This window comes from Phycodurus eques, chromosome 1 (genome assembly GCF_024500275.1).
Source record: "Phycodurus eques isolate BA_2022a chromosome 1, UOR_Pequ_1.1, whole genome shotgun sequence".
In the NCBI taxonomy this organism is placed as follows: Eukaryota; Metazoa; Chordata; class Actinopteri; order Syngnathiformes; family Syngnathidae; genus Phycodurus; species Phycodurus eques.
Genome location: NC_084525.1, coordinates 42,570,713 through 42,587,806, shown reverse-complemented (window position 1 = coordinate 42,587,806; position 17,094 = coordinate 42,570,713). Strand labels below are relative to the sequence as shown.

Here is a 17,094-nt window from a genome sequence, read left to right as displayed (position 1 = left end):
TCCACTGTGCAGTCATGTGTCATCATACTCAGTCTCAGCCTTCAAAAAGTAATTGAAAACACATCTAATCTTGTCCTAAGTCTTCACATTGGTTCATTTTTTGTGTGTACCAAATAAACATCTCACTCCAGTCACTAAGACAATCATTTGTTTTCTCTTACCTTCATCCAGGGCTACCACATCAGACAGTGAGCTATCATCAGACATGTTCAGATCTGCAACCCAAAAAAACCCAATCAGTCGAGTTCAATCTAATACAGTGCACACTTTGAACTCAGGGGGGCAGAAGCATCACTCGCCTTTGCTTTTTGTCGTAGTGTCGCCAATGCAAGGAGAGCTGCACTCGCTCCGGATCCTACACTGGAACACGGCCTCCTGCAGGTCGCGCACCTTCTTCTCCTGCCGCTTGCACTGCTGCGCGCGGCTCTTCTTCTGAGGCTTGCTGAGCTTCTCCTCCAGCGAGAGTTTGCGCGCAGCCTCGTAGATCTGCCGCTGGAGAGCCAGCTCGGTCTCAAGGCCGTGCAACTCGGAGTCCTACGGCCATGACAATCAGTTATAGCAGGTGATATACAGGACCGGAGCATCTCAATTAGTTTGAATATCGTGGCAAACTTCATTTATTTATGTTGTTTGATAAAAATAAAATAATAATAATAATTGAAAAAACAATAGTTAACTCAAATATTACATAGACTGACAACACTGGGCTGGGTTAACAACATTCTGAACCAAGTCCAAATGCTGTTGCTTGTTTGGATAAGTGAAAAACAGCTAGCGAGTGATTTGCGAGATCTCCCACGCTATCAGTTGCCACAACGCGAGAGAAAACCTTTACTAAGATAGGGACTATTGACAAGGCTGCAACCAATTATTCATGTTTAAATTGTTTCTTACGGGAAAATTAGGTTCAATTTACAAACCCCGTTCAAGAATCCATTCATTTAGTAAACTGAGGTTCCACTGTATGTATGTATGCAGTGTTGAAACTGAATGAGTTCAACGGACAAAAGTTCATGAACGAGCTTACATTTTGTGCGAACGTGAACTGATCTTAGTCAAAACTGTATTTGGCAACCGATTCAGTGTGGCCACGGCCGCCATTCATGGCGCCTGCGTGAGAACGTGAGGGAGGTTCAGGGACGTGCCGTAAATAGGAGTGAATGTGTTCTTTCGTGGTTATTTTGTCATACAGTTCATAATTGTAAAAACTGATGAGTAGGACAATTATTGTTTGCATTACAATGCTTAAGTTAAACCTCTGTACAATCACACTCATAATATGGAATTTTGTTTTTTTTTTGCATTATAAGAATGGATTAAATCAAATATTTTTGAATATAGTCAGCCAGAGCTGCGAGGAATGCAAAGTGATCAATGTCTTTTCACCCCTGTTCCTGTCATACGGTGTTTTGTGTTTTTGTTTGCACATTAAGGACATGTTTCCTGATTCCTAATATAAAAAAAAGACCATTCAAAGCAGCGCATTTTTCCTCATGTGTTTGAGATTGTTCTGTGAAAGCTGCAGCTGGCTACTAGTGAGGACCGAATGGGTGGCAACAATGAGGAAATGAAATGCCAGCATTTTAAGGGGAATAGTCCGTCAGCACCATATTGAGAAAAAACTTTAAAAAAAAACCCCAAAAAACGATGAACTCGTTCATTTTTGGATTGCGAACTGAACTTTGAACTAGTTGGCATAGAACATGAACCTTCTCAACACTGTATGTACACTATGCATGCATGCATGTTGCATACCTCTTTCTCCAGATAGATGAGACCTTCATCCAGCTTGAAGGAAGCACCGATCCTCCTTCTGACCTGCGGCGGGTTCTCATCTGGCATGAGTGGATAGTCTGAGGGTAATTTACCAGTGAGCTCCTGTGGAGGAAAAATAAGTTAATTTCATTCCAAAACAGACCATAGTGATCATTACAATGTGTGGAGATTAGGAATGTGAATCATCCTGTTTTACAACCATTATAGAAATGATTAATGGCAAATACATTAACATTGACATACACAAAATATATATATATTTTTTTCCATTTCCAACCAGGGATCTGTGGCATACTAGTGTGCCGTGAGAGCTCATCAGAGTGCTGCGGGAAATTTTTCAATTTGACTTAATTTGTCCCAAAACGTATGATTAATTACTTACAAATACAATAAACTGTATCTTGGTTCATCTCCTGTATCTATGCCAGCGATGTACAGCGTTAGGCAGAAAAATTCAATGCTCTTCCATCAGATGGGTGAAGGAAGGTACAGTAAATCTGTGTATATACCTTTTGCCATTCATAGAACAAAATAAAACATGGCTTCCTGCGACTACACTGTATCAGCTTTATGTCGAATTAAACAGGCCTACATTTCACTATAAGTCGATGTGAGAGTAAATTGAGATGAGATCGTGATCATTTCAGTATTCATACTTTTAGCGACATTTTCATTGGGTGGTGTGCCGTAAGATTTTTCCCATTCAAAATGGGTGCCTTGGTTCAATGAAGGTTGGGAAACACTGGGTTAACCTGCATCATACAGTATATTGTTAGTAGTACGATAAAATCAATATTTTAACAAAGTATTTCAATTTGGAATGCCGCCGTTTCATTTTTCTGATGGTGTGTAATGGTGCCACGCAACTGAAATGACAAGCGTATAAATATTGATGTTGTATAACAGTGCGGGGCGGCACGGTGGACGACTGGTTAGAGCGTCAGCCTCACAGTTCTGAGGACCCGGGTTCAATCCCCGGCCCCGCCTGTGTGGAGTTTGCATGTTCTCCCCGTGCCTGCGTGGGTTTTCTCCGGGTACTCCGGTTTCTTCGCACATCCCAAAAACATGCACGTTAATTGGAGACTCTAAATTGCCCGTAGGCATGACTGTGAGTGCGAATGGTTGTTTGTTTCGATGTGCCCTGCGATTGGCTGGCAACCAGTTCAGGGTGTACCCCGCCTCCTGCCCGATGACAGCGGGGATAGGCTCCAGCACGCCCGCGACCCTAGTGAGGAGAAGCGGCTCAGAAAATGGATGGATGGATGGATGGATAATGGTGCGCATATAAAAAGAAAGTGTGTCCGTGTCTTCCATGTGCAACTTCAAGTTTATTCTGAGAAGGCTATTCTGAGAATAGCCTTGCCTTTGCAAGATGAAGCCCTATTAACTATGTTGAGTTACATTGCTCGTGAATGTAATGTGGAATTATACTGTATGAAAATTTGGACTATGCTACTTCAGCGTAAGAATCTTACTGACACAGTATATTATTTGCAGAGACTAGCTCAAAGACATAACAATCAATCAATGCCAGTGGATCCATGTCATAGATGAATCGTATGAGGGGCCGTCAGGGACATCATTCAGGATTACCTCTCACGCTCTCACACACACAACTGAAAAAATATTATTAAAACACTACTACGCACACTACTGAACCACTATCCACTCACACACAGTCCAGAAATGCCCTCACACATACACTACTAAAGCACTCTTACATGCACCACTGAAATGCTCTCACTGCTGTTCCGGTTAAGTTGGGCAGAGATCAGTGAGGTGAACTACTGTCAATCAAGCATTGTCGTAATCAAGTATTTTAGTTGAAAACCAGGAAGTCCTCTGACATCAGACTACAAGGCTCTGATTCAGTCGTAAGCGTGAGAGCGTTTCACTAGTAGTCAATGTGAGGTAATCCTGAATTATGATGCTTGCATCATTATCATCATCACTGAGGTATTACATACAGCCTCTCGAACGCACAGCTTCCTGAGCTCCAGCAAGCAGAGCTCCAGACGGCCCTCCAGAGACTGGTGCTTGAGTTTGAGGGCTCTGGCGTGCGTGCTTGGGTCCTTGACAGGCGACGTGGGGCTTTCTGGACCTACCCGGCAAGCAAAGATCATCAACGTCTGTGTCACACACCAAATTTCAGGTAGTGGAACCTCAAAAGTCAAACACCATCTATTCAGGGAGCTCATGGGTCATTTTCATATAATTTGATCAATAAAGACATTTTTTTTCATGTTGCCTTGGTTTTATATGGGTCAATGTCTACCATGCAGCCTTATTATCGTGTGAGCTGCAAAATTTACGCGTTGCCCTTCAAACTCTGCAGATACAAGTGCATAAATGAACCTAACTACTCATCAGAATCAGAATCAGAATCATCTTTATTTGCCAAGTGTGTCCAAAACACACAAGGAATTTGTCTCCGGTAGTTGGAGCCGCTCTAGTACAACGGACAGTCAATTTACAGAACACTTTGGAGACATAAAGACATTAACAAAAACAATTGTGCAAAAAGATGCAGAGTCCTCTAGCACTTAGAGCAGTTCGAATGACTAATATTGCAATAATCCGGTGCAATGACTATTGTGCAAAGGGCGCCGAGACTTCAAGGAGTGTATGCGGTTTAAAGTGACGAGTAGTGCGATCATCTGGGACAATGTTGGTTGTGCAAATGTTACAGATACTCCTCAATTAGTGTGCAAATGGAGCAGATGCTACTCTGGCATGAGTGGCCAGTATATGCAAATAGTGCAGCGTGGCGAGACAACTACAGTGAGTGCACGAGTAATACATAATTGGCCCCACAGAAATGTGACAACGAACTCAAGTCAAAAAATCAAAAAAATTCCAGCTTGTTGTAATGGAATTATAGGTTAGGTGTTTAAGAAGTTGATCGCAAGAGGGAAGAAGCTGTTGGAATGTCTGCTAGTTCTAGTTTGCGTTGATCGGTAGCGCCGACCTGTGGGAAGGAGCTGGAAGAGCTGGTGACCGGGGTGCAGACGGTCCGAGAGGATTTTGCACGCCCTTGTCTTAGTTCTGGCAGCGTGCCTCAATGGTGGGTAGGGGGGTACCGACAATCCTTTCAGCAGTTTTGATTGTCCGTTGCAGTCGGAGTTTGTCCTTTTTTGTAGCAGCACCAAACCAGACTGTGATGGAAGAACACAGGACTGATTCGATGACCGCTGTGTAGAACGGTTGACACAAGGCAGCTGGACAACGTGAGGGGCAGCTGTGGCGAAGGATGCCTCCTGAAGTCCACGATCATCTCTACCGTCTTGAGCGTGTTCAGCTCCAGGTTGTGTCGCCCGCACCACAGCTCCAGCCGCTCCGCTTCCTGTCGATATGCAGACTCGTCACCGTCCTTGATGAGGCCGATGACAGTGGTGTCATCTGCAAACTTCAGGAGCTTGACATTCGGGTTCGCTGAGGTGCAGTCGTTCGTGTAGAGAGAGAAGAGCAGCGGAGAGAGGACACAACCTTGGGGCGCCCCAGTGCTGATGCTGATTTCCAAAGATCTGTTGAAGATCTGAGTGAAGACTGGAGCGAGCTGGTTCACACAGACTTTGAGGCAGGATGGGGACACATGGTCCGGTCCTGCCGCTTTGTTAATCTTCTGTTGTTTGAAGATGCGTCTCACATCCTGTTCATGGATGGTTAACGCAGAAGTCAGAGGTGTGGTTGTGGTCGCGGGTGCGGCCGGGTGGGTGTGTGGAGTGAAACTGTCCTTTTCAAATCTGCAATAGAAGGTATTCAAGTCGTTGGCTAGTGTGCTATTGTTCTCAGCTTGGGGGGATCGTCGCTTGTAATTAGTCAGCGATTGGAATGCACGCCAGACTGATTTCGAGTCGTTCGCGCTAAACTGTTTTTCCAACTTTGCTGCATAGATCCTCTTTGCAATGTTAATTTCTTTAGTAAGCTGGTTTCTAGCTCGATTATACAGGGCCCTGTCCCCGCTCTGATATGCATCTTCCTTAGCTTGGCGAAGCTGCTTAAGTTTAGCAGTGAACCACGGCTTGTTGTTGTTGAATGTCCGAAATGATTTTGTTGGTACACAAACCTCTTCACAGAAACTGATATAGGATGTGACAGTGTCCGTATATTCATCCAGGCTGCCAGCTGAATTTTCAAAGACACTCCAGTCTGTGCAGTCTAAACAGCTTTGAAGTTCCATCTTTGCTTCATTGGTCCACTTTTTGACTGTTTTCACTGTAGGCTTCGCACATTTAAGTACTTGCTTGTACGTCGGTATTAAGTGAATTAAGCAGTGATCAGACGAGCCCAGGGCTGCACGAGGTATAGCACGGTATGCGTTTTTTACCGTAGTGTAGCAGTGGTCTAAAGTATTATTTTCCCTGGTAGGACAGTCGATGTGCTGCTTGTATTTAGGGAGTTCGTGGTTGAGTTTAGCTTTGTTAAAGTCCCCGAGAATAATGAGGGGTGAGTCCGGGTGTTTTTTTTTCAATTTCGTTGACTTGTTCGGCGAGCGTTAGCAATGCGGCGTTCGTGTTAGCTTGCGGTGTAATATAGACTCCAGCCAGTATAAACGATGCAAACTCACGTGGCGAGTAGAATGGTTTACAGTTCAAAAACAGCGACTCCAAATGCGGGCTGCAGTGTGTGCTGAGCACCGTGACGTCCGTACACCATTTTTCGTTGATATGGAGGCATATCCCGCCGCCCTTCGTTTTCCCCGATGATTCCATGTCGCGGTCCGCTCGATGAATGTTGAAGCCGGGAAGCGTGACGGCGCCATCGGGTACAGCGTCGCAAAGCCAGGTCTCCGTGAAGCACATGGCCGCGGAACTTCCGAAGTCTTTACTGGTCTTTAACAGAAGATGAAGCTCGTCCATTTTGTTGGGTAGGGAGCGTACATTCGCGAGGTGGATCGACGGGAACGCCAATCTGTGTCCTCTCTTGCGGAGTTTCACCTGTATGCCGGCTCGTTTTCCTCTGTGGCGCTGCTTCCGCCTCCATGCGCCGAAAACCGCGGACGCCGCTCCAGTGAGTAACTCGGGGAAAAAACTGAGCGGATTTTCGAAAGTTGGTGACAGAAAGTCCGGAGTAGCCTCCTTGATGGTTAGCAGGTCTCCCCTGCTAACCATCAAGGAGTCGTGTAAGGTCTCCAAAGACGGACGAAAAACACAAAAACAAAGACAATACTATAGAGCGCGTTGCCGAGGCGACCACACTGGTAGGCGCCATCTTGTCTCATTATACCCATCACACTGTTGGCAACAACATAATGAGGCTCTCTCTAGTGGCATTAATGGTAACAACAGCTTGAGTGACGAAGAAGGACCATTTGTAAAAGAACCCCACAAAAAAAAAAAAGGAACTCTGAAGACACAAAAATGCATTTGTGTTAGTTTTCATGGAAAAGGCATATTAAACAAAAGGAGAAAAATCCTATATATCCAAAACTGATGAGCATCTTCAGAAGAAATGTTACAAATCGTAACATGTCATGACACATACTTAACAGTAAATACATTTTGGCATTAAAAGTTTGAAAAATGTAACTTTAGAATATTTGTATTCGTGGAAACAATTATGACCTTTTGATGGATAACTACTGCCAATAATTTATATACAGTTCTCATATCAGTAAAATGTATTGATTTTTTAAAGTAAATTTAGTGGGCCATGCCTTTACCATTATTAATCAAATTATAAGAAAATTACCCATATAAACATTCGAAAACTAATGTGTGTGTGCGTGTGTGTGTGTGTGTGTGTGTGTTCTCACCAGAGTGCAAGATGATCCCGCTGTCAGTGTCACTGATCTCCTCTTTGCTCTCAATGGCCGTCATCTTGACTCAGCAACTTTCTGTGACACAAAGAAATTCAAATTCAAATTGAGTAGCCACATTATAATAGACTTATTATAATAGAGCTACTTTTTTTTAGTTAATAATTATAATAGAGCTACTTTTAATAATTATAGTAGAGCTACTTTTTTTTAGTTAATAAAAAAAAATAATTTTTTTTTTAATGAACTATTGACCACCTTCAATAGTTAAGGCAGTGTCAATTAAGACCCTCTTGGAATCGCTGCATTATTATTCATCTTCAGACCCAAATGAATGGCCTTTTTGAGGGCCTCAACATGCCCAACAGCTAACAAAGTTTTGTAAACATGCATACCCTAATCTATGTATTTAAGGGGTCAACCCCCCCCCCCCCAAAAAAAACAAACAAACAAAACCAAATACAAATAAAACAACAACAACAAGTCAGTAGCGTCCTCTTGAACATTAGGAAAAATTAACCCCTGTCACAGTTTTAACAACTGACACAAAATGTGGTGTGCAAACTGTGCATGTCTATCATAAAAGGATGCACGAAAAACGTGGCAACGACCCATGTATGAAATTGAACAGGAATTTGACTGTTTGGCTTTAAAGCAGTCATTTCAGGCAAAATCCAGGGCGCTCACTTTGACAAGATCGATCAATCCATTTCTCCAGTGCTTGCCCTCATTAGAGTCGCGGGTGAACTTCAACCTATCCCAGCTGACTTTGGGCACTGTCCACCCTCGACTGGTCACTGGCAATCGCAGGGTACATCCAGACAAGTTAACATTCACACTCACATTTACACCTTAGGACAATTTAGTGTTCAATGAACCTAAAACACATTTTTGGAATGTGGGAATGAGACAGAGTACCTGGAGAAAAGACGATATTAAAAGAAAATTGCTAAATGTATAATAATTTACTCCATCCAGTGGTATTTTGGGGGCGCAAAGGTGAAATTTGACCACGCCCCTGATTTAATACAAGTTGCCCTGTTCTTTTCCCCCCACTATGGGGCTTCATTCATGCTGGCCTGCTGCTTTACTTAACAAAAGTGAGCAGTGCGTGCCTTTTCACACAATAATCCATACAGCCCTCTGCACCCTCTTTCTCCCTCCCACGCTCGATCACAAAAGAGGCACACCCCCGCAGGGTGACTCGGCACATGCGCGGGGTTAATCCCCATCGTGGTACCATGGCAACGGCACACGGCCGGCCAAGGGAGCGTGTCGCCATGAGTCGGTGTCACAGGGGTGTTTAAAGTGTTCAGACCTTGAAAAAGAAAGCAGATGGCTGGATGAATGACCCCCGACTCCCACCCCAACCTTCTCTCATACTCTGCACCTGTTCTCACCGCACACCCCTCCCTCTGCCGCTTATTCAACCAGTGTCCACCAAAACCTCTGGGGCGCTTTGAAGTGGAAGAATGTCATCACAATGAAGACTCCTGTGACACATTCACAAACAGGCGAGTACATTCACGTTTATGGCCCACTCTCTTCTTTTGTGGCCCTCCTCCAATCAACCCTCTTGACACAGCGTTGACGAGGTAACAACGGTTCCAATTAGAACTGAGGTAACAACGGCAATTAGAAGGGCAAGCAGCAATGAACGGGCCCTTGCAACTCTCAACTTTATGGCAAATCCACCAAAATGATCAAACTTTGACACCATGCTCCACGCACATTTAATGGCGCAGGTTTATTTAGTGGCACCCATGTGATGAGGATACCTGGGGCCCATTTGGACAAACTCCCTAGTAGGAGTTTGGTTTTTCGAATGGGGATGACAGGGAGGCCATCGATGTGACAACATAGGTAAATAAATAGAGACACAAACAATAAATTTCAAGGAAAATAATATTAGACCACCCTTTTTTCATCAGTGTTTTGTTCATTTTCAATGCCTGGTACTATCAAGCCACTTTCCATGATTTTCTTGATAGTGACCAAAATCACTGGTCATACAATGACGCTTAAGCATGTCTAATACGACATACTTGTATAAAGTATTATGGAATCAGCTATATTTTGTCCTGTTCATTGTATTCTTCAGGTGATATACCTTTCGTGGTACCAGGCATTAAAATGAATACGGAATTGAACAAACAAAGTGGTCTAATAACTTTTCCCATGAATCTATACGCGTTTGTAGACGACCATGTACCCTGCTGTGAACCTCTGATCGATACTGTAAATAAAGGTTATACAGCAACACTGTAACTGGATTATCATATAATCATTTGTAGAGTATCAAAAACTGCAATAATCTGCTTTAATAATAAGTGAAATACGCTCAGATCCAAATGAAACTGTGACGGGTGTGCTGCCCACAAAAACGACTGACTCTGCGCTCAAGGCCACTGTACAAACGGCAAAAACAGCAGCCCAGAAAAAGAGTTGAGGTCGATTCATTTATTCTGCATGTCACATGCCTGCCACCGTGTCCTTGAAAAGCCTGATCACAAGGGATGGTATTACAGGAACTAACATGGTTAGAGGATGTGCTTTGCTCGCCTCGCCTCCTTGTGATAGTATCATGACAACAAAACAGGAAGTAAACAGCAGAGATGTGAACACAGGCTTATGCTTCCTCCTGTGTGTTTGGAGATGGCTTTCCGGGCCCTTTCCTGTTGGGATCAGGAAGACGCAGCATATGTATTAGGATATGATCGTGTATTCCATAAAAAGACCTGAGCCATTAAATACGGCAACTCATGTGCACTGAGTAGCAGCCGGTCACACAATGAGGCGCAGGCAGCCTGACTCAGTAAAACAACAGTACAACAAAAGGCCTTGTGTCCACCCAACGGCTTCAATATCCTGCTGAGGGTGCGCTATGTGCTGACAGCACAGGCGGGAATCCAGCTCAGGAGGCAAAGTAATGCGGGACTTACCCGCTTGCACACCATAACTCTTTCTGTGGTTATGTTTGGAATGAGTGGGTGGATGTTTGGGAGGGGGGGGGGGCATATTTTTTTTGTGAGCTGAGATTTGCTACATTTTATAGTTCTGTTGAGGTATTAGCCACTTTGAGACAGTATAAAATACTGATGATTGATTTCAACACAACAAGGCAGGAGAAACCAGTGCTGGGCACTAAAATTCACACGCTTGTCCTGCCTTTCCACTATTCACCTTCATCCAGCCGCCGTGTGTTCATCCCCCCCAAAAGAGTGAGACACTGGAAAAAGTGATATTACAATGGCAATGTGACAAAATTTGTCAAAAATGGCAGTCTTTCAAAATGCCGAGTCTGGTTGAAATGGCCACTTCAACCTGGGAACCAAGGATTTCGAAAATCGGACGATGGGTTCTGGAGAAATTTAGTGTTTTGTGTCGGCAAAGTGTTTTGGGGGAATGTTTTTGTGTGATACTGCCCATAGAAAATATGGTCAAAAATGCATCCAAATTACAGTAAAACTACTTCATTAGTTCTCAACATATCTCCTCGAACGTCTCATTTCGTCTCCTACTGGGGAAACCCATTCTCAGATTGGCTGACAAGTTTCTGTTAAAAATATCCACCAATTGCTCGTACGGGGCGCAATTCCAAGATGCCTACGTGTCAACATTACCTTGACATTTCAAACAGCGCTATTTTCCCTAAAAACACGACTTAACAAGTGGAAGTGGAACATTACTTTGTGGGGCATTGGAAACTTCTATCCCAAGTTGCCAACAGATCAATTCATCACGGCACAGTTTGGCTCGAGTAAATCCGAGCAAGGATGTTGTAAAAACATGCTAAATCATAGCGTCAGCAAGACAGCGTGTAACCTTGCTAATCTATCCGTCTTTCTCATAAAAATCGGAGCAAGCTCTGGCTGGGCAATTCAAGAAGAGTCACAGAGCTGTTCTGACTCCCACCCCTTCGTTATTATAGCTGTGTTCTTAGGGCCATTGTCTTGTTGGAAGCTCTCTGAGGTTCTGAGCACTATGGAGAAGGTTTTCATCCAGGATATCCCTGTACTTGGCCGCATTCATCTTTCCTTGGATTGCAATCAGTCGTCCTGTCCCTGCAGATGAAAAACACCCCCACAGCAAGATGCTGCCACCATCATGCTTCACTGTTGGGACTGTATTGGCCAGGTGATGAGCAGTGCCTGGTTTTCTCCACACATACCGCTTATAATTAAGGCCAACAATTTCTATCTTGGTCTCATCGGACCAGAGAATCTTATTTCTCACCATCTTAGAATCCTTCAGATTTTTTTTTTTTTTTTTTTAGGAAACTCCATGCGGGCTTTCATGTGTCTTGCACTGAGGAGAGGCTTCCGTCGGGCCACTCTGCAATAAAGCTCCGACTGGTGGAGGCCTGCAGTGATGGTTGACTTTCTAGAACCTTTGCCCATCTACTGACTGGATCTCTGGAGCTCAGCCACAGTGATCTTTGGGTTCTTCTTTACCTCTCTCACCAAGGCTCTTCTCCCCCGATTGCTCAGTTTGGCCGGACGGCCAGCTCAAGGAAGGGTTCTGGTCATCCCAAACAGCTTCTATTTAACGATTTTTCAGTTTTTCTTTTTTAATAAATCTGCTAAAATTTCAACAATTCCGTTTTTTTCTTTCAATATGTCGTGCTGTGTGTACATTAATGAGGAAATCCAGATTATTATTCAGATTCTCTGAATCTTTTGATGACATTCAAACCGTAGATTATGAAATCCCTAAATTCCTTGCAATTGTATTTTGAGAAACGTTGTTCATAAACTGTTGGATTATTTGCTCATGCAGTCGTTCACAAAGTGGTGAACCTCATCCCATCCTTGCTTGTGAACAACTGAGCTTTTCGGGGATGCTCCTTTTTTTACCCAATCATGGCACACACCTGTTTCCAATTAACCTGATCACCTGTGGAATGTTCCAAACAGGTGTTTTTGTTGTTAGCATTCCTCAACTTTCCCAGTCTTTTATTGACCATGTCCCAGATTTTTTTTTGGAACGTGTTGCAGGCATCAAATTAAAAATGAGAGAATATTTGCAAAAAAAAAAAAAAAAAAAAGCCAAAAACGTTCATTTGTTTGAACATTAAATATCTTGCCATTATAGTATATTTAATTGAATGTAGGTTAAAAAGGATCTACAAATCATCGTATTCAGTTTTTATTTACATTTTACTCAAAGTCCCAAGTTAGTTGCAATTGGGTTTTATATCTGATTATAATTAAATGCTATTGTGAGGGTTTGTTACAGTGCTATATATGGCACGAGCAAGCTTTGCCAGCTAAAATAACAAGTCTAGCTAATTTTTCCTGGTTCTAGCATCTATAATGTGTAGCCATACTTCTTTTTGCTTCAGAATGATTGCAATAGTATAGGAACAGCGTTTCTCTTTAATATCGTTGTATTTCTCCATCATTAGGCTAAGGGGGATATGTTCTTAATGAAAGGTCTATTCTAATTGACAAAGATAACATTTCATTGAGCTTGTAAAGTTTTGTAATGAATAGGGATGTAACAATATTCACGATATTGCAATATCGCAAAATTAAAAGTGCTTCTATATCGTTGTGGTCCTGTGTCGGTATGAAATAATGAGTCGTTATGCTTAACATGTATTTTTGGGCCGTCTATACGCAGCTACGTTGGGAGACTTAGCTAGGCTGCTACAGTTCCACTTTCTCATTAAGAGTATAAACGCACAAGATTGGACGCGTAACCCATGTGACCATTTCGGTACGTCACAAAAAATACAATGATTGGCTGACTGGCCCACGTGACTGTAAGGCTCCGCTGGGAGAGATGCAGAAGCATTACAACTTGGTGCCCCGAGTCCTTCCCAAGCCTACGGCGTAGCCCACAGGTGTCAAACTCATGGCCCGGGGGCCACATCATTTTATGTGGCCCGCGAAAGTAAACCATGTGCGGCGACTTCATGTTTCTTGTTAAAACATCCATCCATCCATTTTCTGAGCCGCTTATCCTCACAAGGGTCGCGGGAGTGCTGGGGCCTATCCCAGCTATCATCGGGCAGGAGGCGGGGTACAACCTGAACTGGTTGCCAGCCAATCGCAGGGCACATGTAAACAAAAAACCATTCACACTCACATTCACACATATGGACAATTTAGAATCTTCAATTAACCTTCCATGCATGTTTTTGGGATGTGGGAGGAAACCGGAGTGCCCGGAGAAAACCCACGCAGGCACAGGGAGAACGTGCAAACTCCACACAGGCGGGGCCGGGGATTGAACCCCGGACCTCAGAACTGTGAGGCAGACGCTCTAACCAGTCGTCCACCGTTCCACCTTGTTAAAATATAAAAATTGCAAATTGTCTTATTATTATCATCTCATTATTGTTACCAATCCCACTTAAATTGAATTAAGGTTGAACAAACATCTTTTTTTACTGGGTTCTGATTTCAAAACTAGTTATCCATCAATTTTTTGATGGATAACTAACCAAATTATTTAAGCATATTGTAACAATAGCACTCTAGTGGTTTTACTACTAAGCGTTTATCTCAAATCGAAAGTTGTGGGTGAAAGAACATCACGGAAGAGAAAATAATGATTCCGACTCACTGTTACAACATATCCCCCCGCCAATACATTCCATTAGTCCCAAAAATGAAATAATAAAATAGGTCCACTCCGTACAAATACAGATATCAATGCAAAAATAAATCATATGACATACTGTACTTCCCTCTCTTTTCAAATGAAATGTCATTTCAAATTAAAACATTACACAGGCTGCTCAGAGAAATAAATCATCTGACAATATCACTAAGCGGAGAAAAAGAAAGATTATCATGCCGTTTTCTCCGGGCACTCGGGTTTCCTCCCACATCCCAAAAACATGCATTAATTGGAGACTCTAAATTGCCCGTAGGTGTGAATGTGAGTGCGGATGGTTGTTTGTTTCTATGTGCCCTGCGATTGGCTGGCAAACAGTTCAGGGTGTACCCCGCCCTCCTGCCCGATGACAGCTGGGATAGGCTCCAGGACGCCCGCGACCCTAGTGAGGAGAAGCGGCTCAGAAAATGGATGGATGGATGGATGGATTATCATGCCTTTAAGAGTGTTCTCCTGTGTTTATGACTTGACATGAATTTTTGGACTCAAGCAAAGAAATCACTGTTCGTCGGCAATATCCAATTTCTCTCTCTCTCTCTCTCTCTCTCTCTCTCTCTCTCTCTCTCTCTCTCTCTCTCTCTCTCTCTCTCTCTCTCTCTCTTTTATATATATATATATATATATATATATATATATAAAATGATGGTAAATACTGTTAAATTAGTTAACAATTTCTCAATGGAACATCAGAATCAACATCAGAATCAGAATCATCTTTATTTGCCAAGTATGTCCAAAACACACAAGGAATTTGTCACCGGTAGTTGGAGCCGCTCTAGTACAACAAACAGTCAATTTACAGAACACTTTGGGGACATCAAGACATTGACAAAAAACAATTGTGCAAAAAGATGCAGAGTCCTCTAGCACTTAGAGCAGTTCGAACGACTAATATTGCAATAGTCCGGTGCAATGACCATTGTGCAAAGGGCGCTGAGACTTCAAGGAGTGTATGCGGTTTAAAGTGACAAGTAGTGCGATCATCTGGGACAATGTCGGTTGTGCAAATGTTACAGATACTCCTCAATCAGTGTGCAAATGGAGCAGATGCTACTCTGGCATGAGTGGCCAGTATATGCAAATAGTGCAGCATGGCGAGACAACTACAGTGAGTGCACAAGTAATAAATAATTGGCCCCACAGAAATGTGACAACGAACTCAAGTCAAAAAATTGCCAGCTTGTTGCAATGGAATTATAGGTTAGGTGTTTAAGAAGTTGATCGCAAGAGGGAAGAAGCTGTTGGAATGTCTACTAGTTCTAGTTAGCGTTGATCGGTAGCGCCTACCTGAGGGAAGGAGCTGGAAGAGCTGGTGACCGGGGTGCAGACGGTCCGAGAGGATTTTGCACGCCCTTGTCTTAGTTCTGGCAGCGTGCAAGTCCTCAATGGTGGGTAGGGGGTTACCGACAATCCTTTCAGCAGTTTTGATTGTCCGTTGCAGTCGGAGCTTGTCCTTTTTTGTAGCAGCACCAAACTAGACTGTGATGGAAGAACACAGGACCGATTCGATGACCGCTGTGTAGAACTGTCTCAGCAGCTCCGGTGGCAGGCCGTGCTTTCTCAGAAGCCGCAGGAAGTACATCCTCTGCTGGGCCTTTTTGAGGACGGAGTTGATGTTGTTCGCCCACTTCAGGTCCTGAGAGATTGTAATTCCCAGGAACTTGAAGGTCTCGACGGTTGACACAAGGCAGCTGGACAACGTGAGGGGCAGCTGTGGCGAAGGATGCCTCCTGAAGTCCACGATCATCTCTACCGTCTTGAGCGTGTTCAGCTCCAGGTTGTGTCGCCCGCACCACAGCTCCAGCCGCTCCGCTTCCTGTCGATATGCAGACTCGTCACCGTCCTTGATGAGGCCGATGACAGTGGTGTCATCTGCAAACTTCAGGAGGTTGACAGTCGGGTTCGCTGAGGTGCAGTCGTTCGTGTAGAGAGAGAAGAGCAGCGGAGAGAGGACACAACCTTGGGGCGCCCCAGTGCTGATGCTGCGTGTGGATGAGGTTGCCTCCCCCAGCCTGACCTGCTGTGTCCTGCCCGTCAGAAAGCTGTAAATCCACTGGCAGATGGCAGGTGAGACGCTGAGCTGGAGAAGCTTGGTTGAAAGGAGTTCAGGGATGATGGTGTTGAACGCTGAGCTGAAGTCCACGAACAGGATCCTCGCGTAGGTCCCTGCACTGTCGAGGTGTTCTAGGATGAAGTGCAGTCCCATGTTGACTGCATCATCCGCAGACCTGTTCGCTTGGTAGGCAAACTGCAGGGGGTCCAGCAGGGGACCTGTGACACTCTTGAGGTGGTCCAGCACGAGACGTTCAAAGGACTTCATGACCACAGATGTCAAAGCGACAGGCCTGTAGTCATTCAGACTAGAGATTGCAGGTTTCTTGGGGACTGGAATGATGGTGGAGCGTTTGAAGCAGGATGGAACTTCGCACATTTCCAAAGATCTGTTAAAGATCTGAGTGAAGACTGGAGCGAGCTGGTCCGCGCAGACTTTGAGGCAGGATGGGGACACTTTGTTAATCTTCTGTTGTTTGAAGATGCGTCTCACATCCTGTTCATGGATGGTTAACGCAGAAGTCAGAGGTGTGGTTGTGGTCGCGGGTGCGGCCGGGTTGGTGTGTGGAGTGAAACTGTCCTTTTCAAATCTGCAATAGAAGGTATTCAAGTCGTTGGCTAGTGTGCTATTGTTCTCAGCTTGGGGGGATCGTCGCTTGTAATTAGTCAGCGATTGGAATGCACGCCAGACTGATTTCGAGTCGTTCGCGCTAAACTGTTTTTCCAACTTTGCTGCATAGATCCTCTTTGCAATGTTAATTTCTTTAGTAAGCTGGTTTCTAGCTCGATTATACAGGGCCCTGTCCCCGCTCTGATATGCATCTTCCTTAGCTTGGCGAAGCTGCTTAAGTTTAGCAGTGAACCACGGCTTGTTGTTGTTG

At 44.1% G+C, this 17,094-nt stretch overlaps 1 protein-coding gene across 2 annotated transcripts in view; it reads right to left on the bottom strand.

Annotated features, from left to right (window-relative positions):
- Positions 1-17,094, bottom strand: part of inavaa (innate immunity activator a) — a 28,107-nt gene that overhangs the window by 6,624 nt on the left and 4,389 nt on the right. For both annotated transcript variants that reach the window (XM_061693101.1, XM_061693111.1), the window contains exons 2-6: positions 7,532-7,612; positions 3,744-3,877; positions 1,756-1,878; positions 300-534; positions 162-215 (exon numbers count right to left, since the gene is read on the bottom strand). In XM_061693101.1, coding sequence (XP_061549085.1) covers positions 162-215; positions 300-534; positions 1,756-1,878; positions 3,744-3,877; positions 7,532-7,595 — 610 coding nt within the window. In that variant the 5' untranslated portion in view covers positions 7,596-7,612. The remainder of the gene's footprint in view (positions 1-161; positions 216-299; positions 535-1,755; positions 1,879-3,743; positions 3,878-7,531; positions 7,613-17,094) is intronic.